This window comes from Carcharhinus amblyrhynchos, chromosome 15 (assembly GCF_965287045.1).
Source record: "Carcharhinus amblyrhynchos chromosome 15, sCarAmb.v2.hapA, whole genome shotgun sequence".
Lineage (NCBI taxonomy): Eukaryota > Metazoa > Chordata > Chondrichthyes > Carcharhiniformes > Carcharhinidae > Carcharhinus > Carcharhinus amblyrhynchos.
The window spans coordinates 69,984,219-70,002,683 of record NC_137338.1 but is presented as its reverse complement, the minus strand read 5'-3'; the positions used below and the strand labels follow the sequence as shown (position 1 = coordinate 70,002,683).

General features: G+C 44.2%; 1 protein-coding gene across 1 annotated transcript; it reads right to left on the bottom strand.

Annotated features, from left to right (window-relative positions):
* Positions 1 to 434: 434 nt before the first annotated feature.
* On the bottom strand, positions 435 to 17,758 carry adprhl1 (ADP-ribosylhydrolase like 1). Its single transcript, XM_080204161.1, has 7 exons — positions 17,287 to 17,758; positions 9,598 to 9,762; positions 9,371 to 9,496; positions 7,274 to 7,414; positions 4,807 to 4,934; positions 2,364 to 2,496; positions 435 to 797 (listed from the first exon to the last, which is right to left on the bottom strand). Exons 1-7 carry the CDS (start codon positions 17,498 to 17,500, stop codon positions 631 to 633), a joined length of 1,074 nt encoding a protein of 357 aa, XP_080060287.1. The 5' UTR covers positions 17,501 to 17,758; the 3' UTR covers positions 435 to 630.
* Between the last annotated feature and the right edge of the window lie 707 nt (positions 17,759 to 18,465).

The window sequence follows — 18,465 nt, the reverse complement described above, 5'->3', positions numbered from 1 at the left end:
TTGGTGTTTCTCTAAATCAAAGACAGTAACTTCAGTGGAGGATGGGCAGAAATTCCAATTATGCACATACGGTGGCACAATGCTGCCTCACAGCACCAGGGACCCGGATTCAATTCTGGCCTTGGTTCACTGTAGAGTCTGCATGTTCTCCCCGTGTCTGTGTGGGTTTCCTTCGGGTGCTCCGATTTCCTCCCAGTCCAAAGAGGTGCTGTTTAGATGGATTGGTCATGCTCAATTGCCCTGTAGTGTCCCAAGATGTGTAGGTTAGGGCTTAGTGGGATAAATATAGAGGGTTACGGGGCTATGGCCTGGGTAAGATTTTAAAAAAGGGTGGGTCAGTGCAGACTTGATGAGCTGAATGCCTCCTTCTGGACTGTAGTTGAACTCCTGAACTCTCAGCAGGAGAAGCCCAAAGAAGATTCATAGTCTCCAGGTATGATGAGATACATATTTATTATATTTTTAAAAAAAGCTTTGCTCATTCACAATTATATCTTTTGATCTGTCTGAGTGCCACAAATATTTATTATACATTGTTGAGAGAGTAGTTTTGTAGGTGCGAGAGAGAATCTATAACTCTGACACTGTTGTTCTCTTTGCAGAGTGACTGGTTGTGTTCCACTTGCTCCCTTACGCCGAGGTTTTGGTGCCATTGGCTGCTTTATGCAGTTTTTCCGCAAGCTCCTCCAGTCTTTCCCTGAATTCTAAATTCTGGTACAGCCCTTTGGGAATGTTGGCCATTCCATAAAGGAGGCCGTAGAGACAGCCTGCAATTGATCCAGTGGCCCCGCTCTCACCTGTTGAGATAAAGTAAGATGTGAAGTGTTTTCCCTCAGTTGGTTTTTTTGAAGTGTTGTGTTGGCTGACGCGGCAGCAACCAGTGGTGGCATGGTGGCACAGTGGTTAGCACTGCTGTCTCACAGAACCAGGGACCCGGGTTTAATTCCTGGCTAGGGTCACTGTCTGTGCGGACTCTGCACATTCTCCCTGTGTCTGCGTGGGTTTCCTCTGGGCGGTGGGGTCGGGGGGGGGGGTCTTTCAGATGGTTTCCTCTGGGTTCTCTGGTTTCCTCCCAGTTCAAAGATACGCAGGGTAGATGGACTGGCCATGCTAACTTGTCCCTTAGTGTCGTGGGGACTAGCTAGGCTAAATACATGAAGATATGGGGATAGGGCCTGGGTGGGTTGTGGTCAGTGCAGACCCGATGGGCCGAATGGCCGCCTTCTGCACTGTAGATTCTGTGATTCTTTCTATGATTCAGCCTATACACAGGATGATGCCACATACAGCAGGATGTCAGTCCAGTCTGACATTGAATAAGTGAATAATATTGGCTGATGATATGGATCATAATTGCATTTTGATCAATGAATTCTACAGCATCACGGAGCCACAGGGATTCCCCCCCCATACTGTATGTTATGTTCAGGGAGAATATACCATGGAGTCTGTAGTACAAGCACCTGTTATACTCCCTGAAGGTTTCTTGAATGTAACATTCTTAAAGCACCAGGAGAAATCCTGAACCTACAAACAGATACCAGTTTGAGATTTCGGGAGGAATGGATTCAGTTCTGCGCATCGTATCTCAGGAAGCATGAATTGGCCTTTGGAGAAGGGGCAGCACAGGCTACACCAGGGCTACATCGTGAGGCAAAGTGGAGTAATTCCCCTGCATATAGAAAACTAAAGTGTGATTTAATCAAAATGTTTCAAAATTTGAAGGATTTGTTCAGGTCGCTAGAGAGAAATTATTTCCTCTGAGGGAGTTCATAATGAGGGGCCTTGATGTTAATGTACAAACAGGACTGATCAGGAGGGAAAAGCGGGGAAATTGTAAAAATCTGGAACCATCTTCGTCCATGAAGGGGAGAGATGCTGGGGAACAATTGGAGCTTTTGAGATAAAAGGTCAGCGGAGTTTTATTTGCTGGGGCCATTGGGGAGTTACAGCTATGGTGGACAAATGGAGTAGAGATAAAATTCAGCCATGATCTAATTGGCGCGTGGCTTCCAATGTGTATTAACAGTGTTAGTGTGGTGAAATATCAGCCTGGTGTCACATCTGACTTGTAGTAATATGACTGCCACAAGGCTAACTCACTGGAGGCTGCCATTTCTGATCAGTTCAAGAAAACCTCTCACCGAGGAGACACTGAAGAAGTTCTACTGCCCTTAAACCTGACACGTACAATTTCCCTCTCCAGGGAGTTGTGGGCCACTGCTATGAAAGCAGTGAGGAATGTCATTAAAATATTTTAGCAGTAACCTAAGGTCATTTCCGTCCTTCAATCTCGGTCAATGCTGATCTGATTCCTGCAAATGTCAATGCAAATAATTCACGGTTGTATTGAAACCTCTTACCTCCATGAAACATAGCATGATGGCACAGCTTTGTCCAGTCACTCCCAGCTGAGAGGAGGGCATCATAGGCTATCATCGGAGCATCATGTCCTCTTCTCCCACCCACACCTTCGGAGCTCCATTGCTTGTAGACCTTTGGATTAATTTGACTGTGGATTAATCTTTTGTTTATGATCCATAATTTATATCATTTATTCTCTCAATTCCCTCCCTTATGTCATATATACACGATAACAAAGGTCCCGATGATTCTGAAATCTAAGATAAAGACAGAAAAATATAGAAACGTTCAATGGCCTGTGTGGAGAGAGAGAAAAACAGGGTTAACTTTTTCAGGCCAATGACTATTCATCAGAAATGGAAAAGTTTTGCCAGTTTTGAGGCAAGTACTGAGGCTTGTTAAGGAACAACGAGGGAGTACGGGGAGGGGTGGGAGGCAGGAATAAAAGGGGTTGATGGTGCCAGATGAAACGGGGTAGCAATGAGACCAAGTAAAGAAATAAAATATGGTTCTCAAATTGAGGCCCGCAGAGAATTTCCAAGGATGGTATGATGGCACAGTGGCCAGCAGTGAATAAGATGCTCTTTTGGAGGGTCGGTGCAGGCTCAATGGGCTGAATGACATTCTTCTGGACTGGTTCGATGATTCAATGGATCTGCAAACTCAATCACCTTTATCACAAGTTTCACCAGAAACATTGAAATGAAATGAGTTGTAATTGGTCAAGTTGGGAGTGGAACAGTGAATAAGTATAAGTACATCACCATTTCAGCTGGAAGGAATGTTTGGAGCTGTGAATAGTGGGAATGGGGGAGGTGAAAAAGAAGATGCATCAACTTCTATGCTTGGGAAGGAAAGTGGGTGATTGAGGAGTGGACCAGGGTGTTGAGGGGGGAGGGGGAACGGTCACTTCAGAATGTTGAAAGGGGAGGGGGAAGATGGGTTTGAGATTGGAATGATGCTGGAGGTCGTGAAACTGGTAATCCCTGAGCACAGCAATTAAAGTGGTGAACCCTGAAACTCAGAGAGAACGGATACTGACTGATAAACACCAACTTTCTCAATGCAGAGAAAGCAAAATGGTCTAACCACCCCAAAACACAGCTAAGCGTCTCACTAAAATCAAACCATTAGTGAAGAGACCATTTCCAACCATTACAAAGCATAAATAACAAACCAGCTAAACCAGAGAATAGTTATCAAACCAAATAAGTCCAACCTTAGCCAAGCATAGACATAAAATCAAATATCTTACATGCCCAGAACAAAGAAGCTAATCCAACTAGCCCTGACCATAGAGGGGCACAGATACCCAACTGACTGACTACTCCATATTATCACAGACCAAACACGTAACCAACAAAGTCTGACCTTCACACAGCAGGTCTAGAATTGGCCCACCCTGATCCTCCCAGACCACAGACATCCAAACTTATCAATGATGAACATCCCAGAGCAAAGATGGCCAATGAATCAGCCACAACCATCCAGAGAAGATTCCAAACCAGCCAATGGTGACCAAATGTGATCCCAGGCAAACACAGGTGTCTACAACTTAAACTTCAACCCACGTTTTATATCAAAAATGACTTTGTGTTGAATTGGTTGAGTTTTTAAAGACTGAATAACAACATTGCAGAGATTTAAAGCAGTGGCTTCTAACACAGCTGATCATTTGCAGAACTGTAAAGTACAAATTCCAAAAACATTAAAATGGAATCAGGACATCTAGAAGAACCAATCAGAACAATGTGACTAACCAGTCTCCTCAGCCAATCACCAAACCATCTTTTTCCTATATTGTTACATAGCACAGATATAAATCTAACCAACATCAAACATACCAGATCACAGATACAAAACTAAACAACTCTGGCCAACTCACCTTGTATTCTTCCAGAGCTACTCAGCTCCTGACCTCCTTTACCAACTATTCTACTATTCCAGTGCTCACAGATCAATCCAGTCAAGCCTCACAGAAAAGAACATTGGTACCAAACCTTTTCCTTCTAGAATACAGGTATGAAACCAACCAACTTTGGCCTTCCTACTGCCAGACTAGTTGGATCTCTTCATGTACACACATGCCAACTGACTGTATAAGGACAGATGATGCCACTGCCTCTCCCCTTACAAAGATCTTTCCACCAGTGTGCTTTTAAGATCTTTTGAAACAACATTCCGACACTGTGGCATTATACTAATACTCACTCTATCCCTGCTTCACCACAATGTAGGGCCAACCTACTTGAGTGGGCATCTCCAGTGGCCCTCAGCAGCTGGTACAGTCAATCAGTTAAAGTGTGGCACACAAGGCCACACTTTGACAAGGATGCCCTGCTGGTTGGTCAAATTTTGCCAGGTAGGAAACAATTTTATTCAACCCTGTACAGCTTCAAATGACAGGATTTTAATTCGGAATTCAATATCGACTGCACCAACCTGATCTCTTTTCTCTGCATCGTAATTCTTAGGAAATGTTGGTGTGTTCTGCCCTTCCTGTGCAATTCCTCTTTCTTCCAAATACGACTGCCACTTGGTTTCAAAATAAAACCAATTTTCTTGGTACTCTAAAGCAAAAATTGCATCTTAGTGAGTCTATTCTTACTATTACAGGATGCTACTGAACAATTAAAGAAAATAATTGTTCTTACTATATTTTCTTTTGAATATTGCTAAAAGGAGAGAAATGTTACTGAGGTTTTTCATCTTACATTCATTTGGATAAATACAAGAATATCAAATTTCAAAAGGTCATATTTTATGCTACAGGAGAAAAGAGTATTGATTGGTTGAGAAGTTGCCTCTGATTATGGTGTATTCATGGTGAACGTAATCGTTTGAATGTTGACATTCTTATTTGGCATTTTATTGAGACATAGGATTCTCAGGGGCTTGACAGGGTAGATGCTGAAGGGTTGTTTCCCCTTGTGTAAGATAAGGGGGAAAAAACAGTAAAACAGGGAAATAGAGCCAACGTTTCGAGTCTAGATGATTGGAACGTTGGCTCTGTTTTCTCTCTCCACAGACACTGTCAGACCCGCTGAAATTTTCCAGCATTTTCTGTTTCACAGTATTTTGCTTTTATTTGAGGGGAATAGGAATATAGTTTGAACTGGTTTTGCATACTTTAAAATGGAATACCAGTAAAAGGGGGAAATAAGAAAGTTAATCCAAACTGTTTTTTCCTTTTGGGAGTCTTAGACTAGAGAGCATAATCTCAGAGGAAGGGGTAACAATCTGCATGGGTTTCCTCTGGGTATTCCGGTTTTCTCCCACAGTCCAAAGACATTTAGGTTAGGTGGATTATCCATGGTAAATGTGCAGGATTACAGGGATACTGTGGAGGTGAGACCCTAAGTGGGATGCTCTTTCAGAGTCAGTGCAGACGTGATGGGCCGACTGGCCTCTTTCTGCACAGTAGAAATTCTACAGTTTTTGTTGTCTGCTTGCTTGTCCAACATTTAGTTGCCATCACACTGTTCCCTTTCCACTGCCCTGTTCTATCCTTCTCCCTAGCCAATGTCTGAGATTGAAACTGACTGTCCAAAACCTGGGCATCCTATTTGGCTACAGACTGAGCTTCTGACCCCACACCATTTCTGCTGGTAAGGCTGCCAATTCCAGTAATATTCCTGCCCATTACTCAACTCATCAGCTGTTGAAACCCTTACCCATACCTTCTAGATTCAGCCATTCTCCCACTTAGCCTCCAATACTGCACCCTCTGTATATTTACAATCATCCAAAACTCTAATGCCTGTGTCCTAAACTGCATCAGATCCCATTCATTCATCACTCCCATGCTTGTTGGCTACCAATGGCCTCTGGAAGTTTGGCATGTCCGGTATGACTCTCAGCAATTTTTACAGATACACCATAGAAAGCATCCTTTCTGGATGTAGTATCGCTTGGTATGGCTCCTGCTCTGACCAAGACCATGAGAAACTGCAAATGGCTGTAAATATAGCCCAGTCCATCACACAAACCAGATTTCCATCCTTTGACTCCATCTACACTTCCCATTGCCTCGGAAAAGCAGCCAGCATAATTAAGGAGTCCAAGCACTCAGATATACCCTCTTCAGTTGAGCAAAAGATATGAAAGTCTGAGATCACCCATCAGCTGACTCGAGGACAGCTTGTTTCCTGCTGCCATCTGACATTTAAATGGACCTACCTTATATTAAGCTGATCTTTTGCTACACCCTAGCTATGACTGTAACACTATATTCTGCACCCTCTCCTTCTTTTCTCCCCTATGTACTCTATGAACAAACAGTTTTGTCTACATAGCGCACAGAAGCAACATTTTTCACTGTATCCCAATACATGTGACAATAAATCAAATCAAATCAATTCAGGAATGTGCTGTTTTAAAAGTTGTTGTAATTGTGTTCAAATTCCTGCAGGATCACTTCTACTTTCAGTTCGACAATCCTTCAAGAACTCTATATTCCTCCAATCTGATGTGAGCTTTCCCAGTGGCTGTTGTGCCATCAGCTGCCCAAGTCCCAGATCCTGAAATTTCTCCCTTAAATACTTCACAGCTTCTTTCTCCTCCCTATAGACCTTTTTTATGACCAACCTCGTGCAGAGTTTAGTCTCCTAATATCTTCTATTGCTGAGTGCCAATCTTCAATTAATCACCTGTGAAGCACACTAGAACATCTTCCCACATTAAAGATGCTATATAAATGCAAGGTGGCGTAGGGAATGTGGCCTGAAGGGATGGGAGATCTATGCATCATATTCACATCCTGGGAATTCATTTCAAATCCTACTCGCAGGAAACAAGGGCCAATCCACAGGAGCATTTCCTGGGATCTCTCCCAGAGTCAGATCTTAAATTGGGATGCTTTTAATTAAGATGTTGGTCCCCCACCCCGCCCCCCTCATAAAGCTCATACCCGACATGTGACGAATGGTTTTCCTGCAGTAGGCCTCAGCCACACCAACAACCTTTAACATCTGTCTTCCCCATTCCACCATGGGTTTGCGCTGGACAGCATAAGATGCGAATAGAGCTGTGCACAGGGATCCCAGGAAACCTGCCATGAATCCAGACAGACAAGAGTGAAAGGATATTGATTCAATAATACCCAACCAAATGGAAGAGAGTAAATACTCGCAAAGGAGAAAGGCTATTCGTTAAGGCTCACTGCAGTGACATCTCCAAATCTCTGCACCATACTTAGGGAAGACCTTGGAAAGAGTACAAAATGGATTTAACAGGATGGTACCAGGTATGACAGATTTCAATAACGTGCAGAAATTAGAGAGGTCAAGAGGAGATTCGATAGAGGAGTTCAGAATTGCTAGAGGTTTTCAGAAGTGATGGGAGGCTATTTCCAGAAGTAGAAGTTTTAGTGACCAGAAGACACAGATTTCAATGATAGGCAAAAACACCAGAGAAGAGGAATTGTTTTCCCTCAACCTGCTTAAATCAACTAATAAGACTTGCTCAGACTTTACTGAGTGTTATTTGCTGTGGCTCCATCATTGTCTGTTTAATGAAAGCTTTGCTTCCTTTCAATAGTTTCAGCCTCTCTCCCCTTTCATTATCAGATATTTATGATTCCCCAGATTGATGGGCGCGGGTAAAACCTCAGACCAAATTTCAGAGTATTTAATCAGCTAGAATAAATAATTGACAGGATTGTCTGGCCACAGACACACCCCAAGACCGGACCTTTGAATGGGGCCGCCAAGTTTTCTACCTCGCCTGCTACAATTCCCACAGTGGACAGGAGCATTTCAGTCAATGGAGCTCCAGATGGTACAAAGACAGAAACAGGTATAGGCCATTCAGCAAAACCATCACCTGGGACACCATTAATTAGATCATGGCTGATGTACCCCAGCTCCATTCACCCATATTCTTCGCTACTCTCACCCATCACAAACCTAGATTTCCACCAAGCTTTGTGTGGAAAAAGTGTTTCCTCATTTCACTCCAGAATGGCTCACTTTTGTAATTGTGTCTCTTGCTCTGAATTCCCCCAACGGATGCAATTATAGAACAGTACATCCCATTTTGGGTATTGGAAGAAGGGCAATGGAGGTGTATGTGATAGAAGATGACTGCAGAAACTGAAATAAATGTTCTACAAGCGAGTTGTGAGATTGGCCTTATTATACAGTGCAAAAACTCAGGTAGAGAGGAACAACCATTGTATACTAATGAGATGTGGATGTTGAGATGGATGTGTGAAATAATGCAAATGGACAAAATCAGGAACAAGCATTTTGTCGAAGGCTGGGGGTGGTGGTGGTGTTGTATGTCAGTGAAGATTGTGGGAGCATCAAAGGAAGTAGCTGAGATTGAAATGGCTTGGTCAGTTGTTGCAGGAGAGAGGAATGTGGTGAGGTGAGTGATGGAGTGCCTGGAAGAAGGAGAAAAGAAATGCAGATGGAAAGATGCAGTGGAGAGGGTCAACGGGATTGGGTGAGGAATGGGGGACTGACAGGAGGAGATGGAGAAGGGTGATTCACCTGCAACGTGGCAACCCAAAGTAAAACAGGAGAAGCTGAAAGAAGAATGAGGAGAAATATCTTCACTCAAGCAGCTGTGTATCTTTAAATTTCTGTATCCCAGAGGGCTGTGAACACTCAGTCATTGAAGATATTCAAATAGAGAGTGATAGATATTGGGGCAACAGGCCTGGCCTTGCAGATGTTATTATGATAAACTTTGTTTGGCTTATGAAAAGCCTATTTCGGTTGCACTGTACTTTTCAAAAATGCAGTCAATTTCTATCTAACCCAGCATACCTTCTGAATTTTAAAATGCAGTATAGTTTTTTTTTAAGCTTAGCTTTTAAATGTAGGGCAGAAATATCTTAAAATGAAGTCTTTGCTTAAATAAAGCAAACCATAGACAGGCTCAACATTGAGGTTAAAATTAGGTCAGCCACGATCTTATTGAATAGCGGAGCAGGCTCGAAGGGCAGAGTGGCCTACTTCTGCTCCTAATTCTATTGTTCGTATTACCTGTGGGTGATTACCTGTGGGATGGTTGTGTGTCATTCGACCTGATTCAATGCTCACTTGAACAAGATTGTCTAGATTCTCAGGTTGACAGTATCTCATCCCGATGCACATGGCTTTAGTGGCTGCTCCAAATCCCGACCCTTCAGAAAACAAGACATTGGGGAAGAAGAGAGTTCATTTCTGTGGTTAAACATTGCGATGCTGCAGTTTGTCAGGTTAACATGCAGGTGGTTCCACGTACCTTTCACATTAAAAGGTGTGTGCCATCCCAGGATATAATTATCTGGTTTAAGCTGGGTGCAGCCTTCAATGGTCGCTGGATCTGGGCGCCTCTTATGGATTTTTTCAACAATCTCAACATACACCTTCACCATTTCACGATAAAGATCCTCAAGACTCCAGAAATCTAGAAATTCAGTTATGAATAAAGTTATTCTTTTGGAAAACTCTTAAAAATGCAGGTTCAAATCTCTCCACGAACTCAGCATGCTTATCTCCTCCAGTCCTTCAACCTTCTGAGAAGTCGGCGTTTGTCCAATTCTCCTCACTTGTGCATCCCTGATTTAACACCACTGGTGGTCATGTTTTTAGCTGTCTAGGCCTTAAACTCGGAAATTCCCTCAGAAACCCCTTCAACTCACCTCTCCTTTGGTTCGCTTGTTAAAACCAAACTCTTTGACCAAGCTTTTGGCCACTCGTCCCAAAGGACGAGGTCTTCCGGATGTTTACTCTGGCAGGATCTTCTGGTCCCAGAAATGGTTCCCCACCACCACCGCCCCCCCCCATGCGTTTCTAGGCGGTGCATTCAGTGGGAAATCCCTTTGACAGAGATGGAACCAGAAAATCTGACTGCCAAACCATGGTGGGCCACCTCCTGCTGCCAAGAAACATACTGCAAGTAGGGGTCAGAGAATCCACCCATTATCTCCTCATCTGGTTCAGTCTGATAATCACTCTGTTGGATATCTTCCTACAATAAAGATATTTTATGAATCTAAGGTATTATTGGATAACAACAATAACTTGCATTATTTGGCCAAACTAAAATAAAATTGAATAGAGAGTAGATAACTAATTGAGAATAGAGAGGAGGGTCGCATTGGTAGGATTTGATTTATTTCTGTCACATGTATTAGCATGCAGTGAAAAGTATTGTTTCTTGCGTGCTATACAGACAAAGCATACCGTTCATAGTGAAGGAGAATGCAGAATGTAGTGTTAAAGTCATAGCTAGGGTGTAGAGAAAGATCAACTTAGTGTGAGGTAGGTCCATTTAAAAGTCTGATGGCAGCAGGGAAGAAGCTGTTCTTGAGTTGGTTAGTACATGCCCTCAGACTTCTGTCCTTTTCCCGACAGAAGAAAGTGGAAGAGAGAATGTCCGGGTGTGTGGGATCCTTAATTATGCTGCCCGCTTTTCCGAAGGAGCGGGAAGTGTAGACAGATGTGAGGCTGATTTGAGTGATGGACTGGGCGACATTCACGACCTTTTATAGTTAGTTGCAGTCTTGGACAGAGCAGGAACCATAGCAAGCTGTGATACCACCAGGAAGAACGCTTTCTATGGTGCATCTGCAAAAGCTGGTGAGAGTCGTAGGAGGTGCAAGCAACAGCAGGACCAGTGAAAAGAGTGCTGAAGCCATTCAAAGCAACACACAGGACTCAAAGGCACAGTGGGTGAAATGTTACGGCCCCTTTGACTGCAAGATCCTGCTGAAGTGAAAGGACTTTCAAACAGCTCGCCACATTTTCTGGCCAGTTCCCTGCCATGATGGGGTCAGCAAGATTCTGCCCAATGCAAATGTAAATCAGCAGGTGGAGAAATGATGACCAGCCCATGAACAGATAAATAAACTCTGGGAAACATTTTCAAACAATAAGAATGACAACATAGAATTATTGTTGACACATGATTTGAATTCTGAGATGTGGGTGTGGACAATGGAAATATTCTTTGCTGAGGTTCCAGTGTACCTGCCGTACCTGCGGCCCCGGTACCCTTCAGCAATGTGAACTTCTTCCCTCATTAATTTTGAACTTTCTACTCTTGGCCATTTAACCCTAAATTTGCAGCATGTCGCCTGGGTTGGCTGTCACAGAGGCGGCCTGCTGAGAAGAATGCAAACAGTGAACTTGAACCGATCCCCTCGGGCTTTCAGAGTAGATACACAAATGCAGTGTTTGGGTCTGTTTATTTTCTGTTACATTAGTTTCCACACTCATCACTATTGGGCACTGATCTGCTGCATGCTATTCTGGGCGTCTAAATAATGTGAATTATCTCTGGGACGGGATTCGGATGTCAGGCTAATGAGTGAATACAAATACACAGGATATCTCACATTCCAGCGTGAGTGCCAACTTTCCCCAGCCCTTAAAAGTAAGAGCTGGACAATGATGGGTCGCTGACAGTTGGTGGGGTGTGTTTGGGGGGGGGGAGGGGGGGAGGCGTGGTGGAATGATTTGTGCAACGTATTTTCAAACACATTCAAAACTCAGGCACAGCTTAGAGCCAATTTGATCAATATTTTCCTTTAATTCACCTTTGCTCAAATAGACACTCAGTGTGAATAGCCGGGTGTAACAAATCATAGAATCCCTACATTGCAGAAAAAGGCCATGCAGCCCATCGAGTCTGCACCGACCACAATCCCACCCAGGCCCTATTTCCGTAACCTCACATATTTATCCTTCTAGTCCCCCCGAGACTAGGGTCAAATTAGCATAGCCAATCAACCTAATCCGCACATCTTTGGAGTGTGAGAGGAAACCGGAGCACCCACGCAGACACGGGGAGAACATGCAAATTACACACAGACAGTGACCTGAGGCCGGAATTGAGCCCGGGTACCTGGCGCTGTGGGGCAGCACTGTGCCAGCGTGCTGCCCTCGATTATTAATTCAATAAATGAAGATAGTTTGACGAGATCTTTGATTTGAAGTTCAGGATGCTGCATTGTTGCGTATACTCAAGGCTGAGATCAGTGTACCCTCGGTCTTTGGGAAGTCAAGGCATAAGGTGGGAAAGCAGAGTTGAGGTCAAAGGCTAACCATGATCTTATTTATTGTGTGGGGGGTGTGGGTACAGGAGTTGAAGGGGGGTTAGGTTATGATCGAGCTACGCCTGCACCTACTCTGTGTGCTCTTATCTTCAAAAATGTCAAGTCAATGATGTTCTGAGGAGGGAGTTAGTTCAGAGAGGTGGCAGGGTAGGGTGAGCTTGGATAAGAGTTCTTTTGGTGCACACTCAGTGGACCACATGGTCTCCTCCTGCACTGTACTGCAGGTACAGTGTGTATACTGTGGGAGTATTCTGCAGGTACTGTGCTGCAGGGATCGGTGCTGGGCCCTCAGCTATTTAGCATTTATATAGATGATCTGGAGGAGGGGGCTGAGTGTAGGGTGACGAAATTTGCTGACAACACAAAGATGAGAGGAAAAGCAAATTGTGCAGAGGGTGTGGAAAGTCTGCAGAGGGATCTGGATAGGCTGAGCGAGTGGGCGAGGACCTGGCAGATGGAGTATAATGTTGGCAAGTGTGAGGTTATCCACTTTGGCAGAAATAATAGTAGGAGGGATTACTATTTAAAGGGAGAAAAGCTGCAGCATGCTACGATGCAGAGGGACCTGGGGGTCCTTGTGCACGAGTCGCAAAAACCCAGTCTGCAGGTGCAGCAGGTGATCAAGAAGGTGAATGGGATGCTGGCCTTTATAGCGAGGGGGATAGAATATAAAAGCAGGGAGGTCTTGCTGCAACTGTACAGGGCACTGGTGAGGCCGCAGCTGGAGTACTGTGTGCAGTTTTGGTCGCCGCACTTGCGCAAGGATATTTTGGCCTTGGAGAGAGTGCAGAGGAGGTTTACTAGGCTGATACCGGAGATGAGGGGGTTGGACTATGAAGAGAGACTAAATAGACTGGGTCTGTACTCGTTGGAGTTTAGAAGGATGAGGGGGGATCTTATAGAGACGTATAAGATAATGAAAGGGATGGATAGGGTAGAGGTAGAGAGATTCTTCCCGCTCAGAAAGGACAGCAGGACTAGAGGGCACAGCCTCAAGATAAGGGGGGTGCAGTTTAGAACGGAGTTGAGGAGGAACTTCTTCACTCAAAGGGTGGTGAATCTCTGGAATTCTCTGCCCGTTGAAGTGATGGAGACTACCTCGCTAAATATATTTAAGTCACGGGTAGATAGGTTTTTGACAGACAAGGGAATTAAGGGTTATGGGGAGAAAGTGGGAAAGTGGAACTGATCCACTTCAGATCAGCCATGATCTTATTGAATGGCGGGGCAGGCTTGAAGGGCTAGATGGCCTACTCCTGCTCCTATTTCTTATATTCTTATGTTCTTATACTGTGGGACTATTCTGCAGGTACTGTGTGTATACTGTGATATCAATTGGCCAATTTAGTTCTCACCGGACCGAAGTGACAGAACCTGCTGGAGTCCTCAGAGGATGGCAGCCCCTGACCTGCTCTTAGATCCTTTAGGTCCAGTGCTATCTACCTTTTTTTGAAGAGTAGTGCATAATGACAGTGCTTAGTCTCCAAGGATGCTGTCATCCTGTGGGTCATCTTGCCCAAGACCTGCAAACTTTGTTACCTACTATTCCCAAAAACGTTGACTTTTCAGTCAAAGCAACAGCAGTCCTTTCCTTTGTGCTTCTTTCATGTTGAAGCAGATATTATTTGTGGTAACATTCAATCCGCAGACCATGTCTGCATCAAATGTAACAAATGCTCTACTTGGCAATGAAAATCAAGGGAGGTAATCCCTGATGGACAGTCTGCAGGAAGAGAAGTCTACGCAAGTCCAGCTCACACTGACTATTCAGGTTGCTATTGACACTCTATCCAAAGCCTTTGTGAACCATATGAGTTTCTGCTCTCTTCATATTCAACCACTGTGTGATCCTGATCCATGCATTGAGCAAGTCTCTGTCCACTTTCCTGGCAGCTATCATGATGTCTCCTTATTCTGCCAGCTGTCTTCAGTCTTTGACCCTGCATAGCATCAATAGATTAGGCACCAGGGTTCTCTTCTTCATGCCTGGCTCATGTTGCATGTACCCCCGTGATGAACCTTGATGCAACAAGAGGCAAGTGGGCATAAGGCTAGGGGATAAGCACTGAGACTAGGGGAGAAATAAACTAGAGGACATGGGTTAAGGGTGAAGGGGGGAAAGTTTAAAGAGAATATTAGGGGGGGCTTCTTCACACAGAGAGTGGTGGGCGTGTGGAATGAGCTGCCAGATGAAGTGGTGAATGCGGTCTCACTTTTAACATTTAAGAAAAACTTGGACAGTTACATGGATGTGAGAGGTGTGGAAGGGATATGGTCCAGGTGCAGGTCAGTGGGACTAGGCAGAAAAATGGTTCGGCACAGCCAAGAAGGGCCAAAAGGCCTGTTTCTGTGCTGTAATGTTCTATGGTTCTGTAAGGCGTCCACTGGAAAGCCCCAGAAATGTTTCCTCATCCTGGACAGGTCTGGGGTTACTCAAGAACAACCCAGTGAGAGTAGGTCAACTAATGGTCGACTGTTGCATTCTGCACAACATCCCTCTACAATGGCGACAACAAATTGAATCACCACAGCATGAGAGAGGCACCTATCAGCTGCTAAGGAGCTGCCACTAGATGAAGACTATTTACTATTAGGCAAGGGTGGTTTCTGTGCCAAACTCACTCAATGTTAGTGAGGTTGGCACAGAAACAGGTGGGCCCTACTCTGAAACTTTGATGTCAGCTAACTGCAGTAAGAAGTCTCACAACACCAGGTTAAAGTCCAACAGGTTTATTTGGTAGCACAAGCCACTAGCTTTCGGAGCACTGCCCCTTCATCAAATGAATGGGAGTTCTGTTCACAAACAGGGCATATAAAGACACAAACTTGATTTCAAAATAATGATTGGAATGCGAGTCTTTACAGCTAATCAAGTCTTAAAGGTACAGACAATCTGAGTGGAGAGAAGGTTAAGCACAGATTAAAGAGTTGTTGTGAAATTTTGCAAGCCCCAGGCAAGGATATTTTGGTCTTGGAGGGAGTGCAGAGAAGGTTCACTAGGCTGATACCGGAGATGAGGGGGTTGGACTATGAAGAGAGACTAAGTAGACTGGGTCTGTACTCGTTGGAATTTAGAAGGATGAGGGGGGATCTTATAGAGACGTATAAGATAATGAAAGGGATGGACAGGGTAGAGGTAGAGAGATTCTTCCTGCTTAGAAAGGACAGCAGGACTAGAGGGCACAGCCTCAAGATAAGTGGGGGGGGGCGCATTTAGAACGGAGTTGAGGAGGAACTTCTTCATTCAAAGGGTGGTGAATCTCTGGAATTCTCTGCCCGTTGAAGTGGTGGAGGCTGCCTCGCTAAATATATTTAAGTCACGGGTAGATAGGTTTTTGGTAGACAAGGGAATTAAGGGTTATGGGGAGAAAGCGGGAAAGTGGAACTGAGCCACTTCAGATCAGCCATGATCTTATTGAATGGCGGGGCAGGCTCGAAGGTCTAGATGGCCTACTCCTGCTCCTACTTCTTATGTCATGGGAGTTACAGATAGTGTGACATGAACCCAAGATCCCGGTCATGTGTGCGGAACTTGGTTATCAGTTTCTGCTCAGTGATTCTGCATTGTCGTGTGTCGTGAAAGCCACTTTCACAACATACTAATTGTATAGGACTTTTGCTGCAATGGTCTCGCTCCCTTGGCACTTTCAGTTGTGTAATACCTCTCCTGGTCCTTCTGTCCTGCAATCAGGGGAGGCAATGGCCTAGTAATATTCTCGCTAGACTATTAATCCAGAAACACAGCTCAAGTTCTGGAGACCTGGGTTCAAATCCCATCACGGCAGATTGTAGAAATTGTATTCAATCTGGAATTAAGAGTTTACTGATAACCATGGAACCATTATCGATTGTCGGGAAAACCCATCAGGTTCGCTAATGGCCTTTAGGGAAGGAAATCTGCCATCCTTACCTGGCCTACATGTGAATCCAGCGCCACAGCAATGTGGTTGACTGTCAATTGCCCTCAGGCAACTAGGGCAATAAATGCTGACCTGCTAGCGACGCTCATGTCCCACGAATGAATTTTTTTAAAAATATGGTACATCTGATAGGTTATCATTGATCTCTGTGACACTCACCATTGCAGGCTTAGAAACGTTCCAAACGCAAATTAATAATTACATTTTACATGGCTTACACAAATGCCAGGAGCTAGTATTTTCATCCAGGTGTTAACCCAAAGGATCTTGACTTGATTATTCTCCCTGCTGTATTATCCCTGTGAGTTGCTCCCCCTGGCTTTGGCATTCAGGGAGAAATGCTGCTGTATTTCAGATGAACTGGTGTGGTTGGTGACCTCCAAGTCAGAACCCAGACATAAAGCATGATTTCTTGGCTGCCAGTTGCTCAGGCTGGCCCATCGGGTAGGTATTGTTTAGAAGGTTTTGTGAAAAATAAATTGCGCTGTTAGGGTGACTATCACAAACCTGGGGCACTTAAAAGCTCTTTGAAACAATTTTGAAGTGTAGTCACTATTGTAATGTAGGATATCTGGTATCAGCCAATTTGTGCACAGCAAGCTCATATAAACAGCAATCAATAATAGCCAGATCATCTGTCTATAAAGGCAAATGCTGGAATCCGAAAGCAAGAGAAAATGCTGGAAAATCTCAGCAGCTCTGGCAGCATCTGTAAGGAGAGAAAAGAACTGACGTTTCATGTCCAGCTCACCCTTTGCGAGTGCACTGGGAAGAACTGACCAGCTCTTCTCCAAATGATGTTGTGACATATTTTACATCTACCTAGGAGGGTGGATTGCATTGCGATTTAGCAACTCATCCAAAAGACTGCACTGCTGACAGTGTAGCTCTCCCTCAGGGCTGTACTGAAATTAATGCAATGAAATACAAAATCTTTGTACAAGTTCTTACCTGACACAAGTGCCTCAGCTGTCACTATGTGCATAAGCGTGTCATCACTGACAGGCCAGTTGTCCTCCGTTAATGTAATGCCTTCCAGTCCACCCAGAGATTTCAATTCAGCTAGAATGACCACACCTGAAGGACAGTTCTCCCACATGGAGTTCCTGTAGCCCAGAGCATCTCCCACTCCTCCTAGCACCATGGCAGCCTTGTAATGTTCCATTGCAAGACGATGTGTGCTGAGACTTGCCTTGGTCTGTTTCTGGACAGTCTAGTCAGTCCCTCAAGAGCAGCTCTCTATTAGCTGGTTATATATAGTGACTCAATCAAAGGCAATGTCAACCTTATGTGGATTGCCTATTGTTATCAGCATTCTCAGCGTATTGCAGGCTGCTAGAGTATTTTTGGAAATGGGAACTCAGGAGATAACAATTAGTTTATACACAACTTATATTCTCCAACAATTCTGAAACAAATGTGGACCAGAGCCAACTCCCAAGACTGGTTGTAATTGTGTTTTTATTTACCGTTTACCTTCCTTTGTCCACCTCAGCCAGAATACTGGGAACACGACAAAGTATACATGTTACCATCTTACTCAGCACAAAGTAGCTCTCTGAGCATTACCGGTTACAGACCAACAAAACTTGTAACAGCATGGATTCAATGCAAACATTGGAAACAGAGCTCTTGCTCACTGCTTGCCTACTCACCATGACCTGTCTCACTCTGAACTAGATTGTTTTTTTAAATCATGAGATATGGATATTGCCGGCTGTTACGTATTCGAAGATATGATACTGGAGCCACTTAGATATAAAGAAATGGAATTTTATTTATGATGTGTGGTCACTCTCATGTCTGCTGCTTCTTTCTGTTTCCAGCTCTACGTCACGTTACGTTGACCACACGCAAATGGGGTCAAACCTCACGAGAATATTTCCTTGGTACATTATTACAACAGGCTCCACATTGAGCCAAAAAGCAAACACGTAACATATCCTTCCCCCTTAATTTGAATGTCCCCAAAACAAGCTCAACATGAACAATAGTGAATGGGTTAGTCACTGCTACAAATTCAGACGGTCTGGAGGTTATCGTTCTCAGTATAGTTGACAGCAAACCTCTGGCAGTTTCATCTTCACACTGAAGGGAACATCTGGGTTCCTGTCTTCACACTGATTTAAC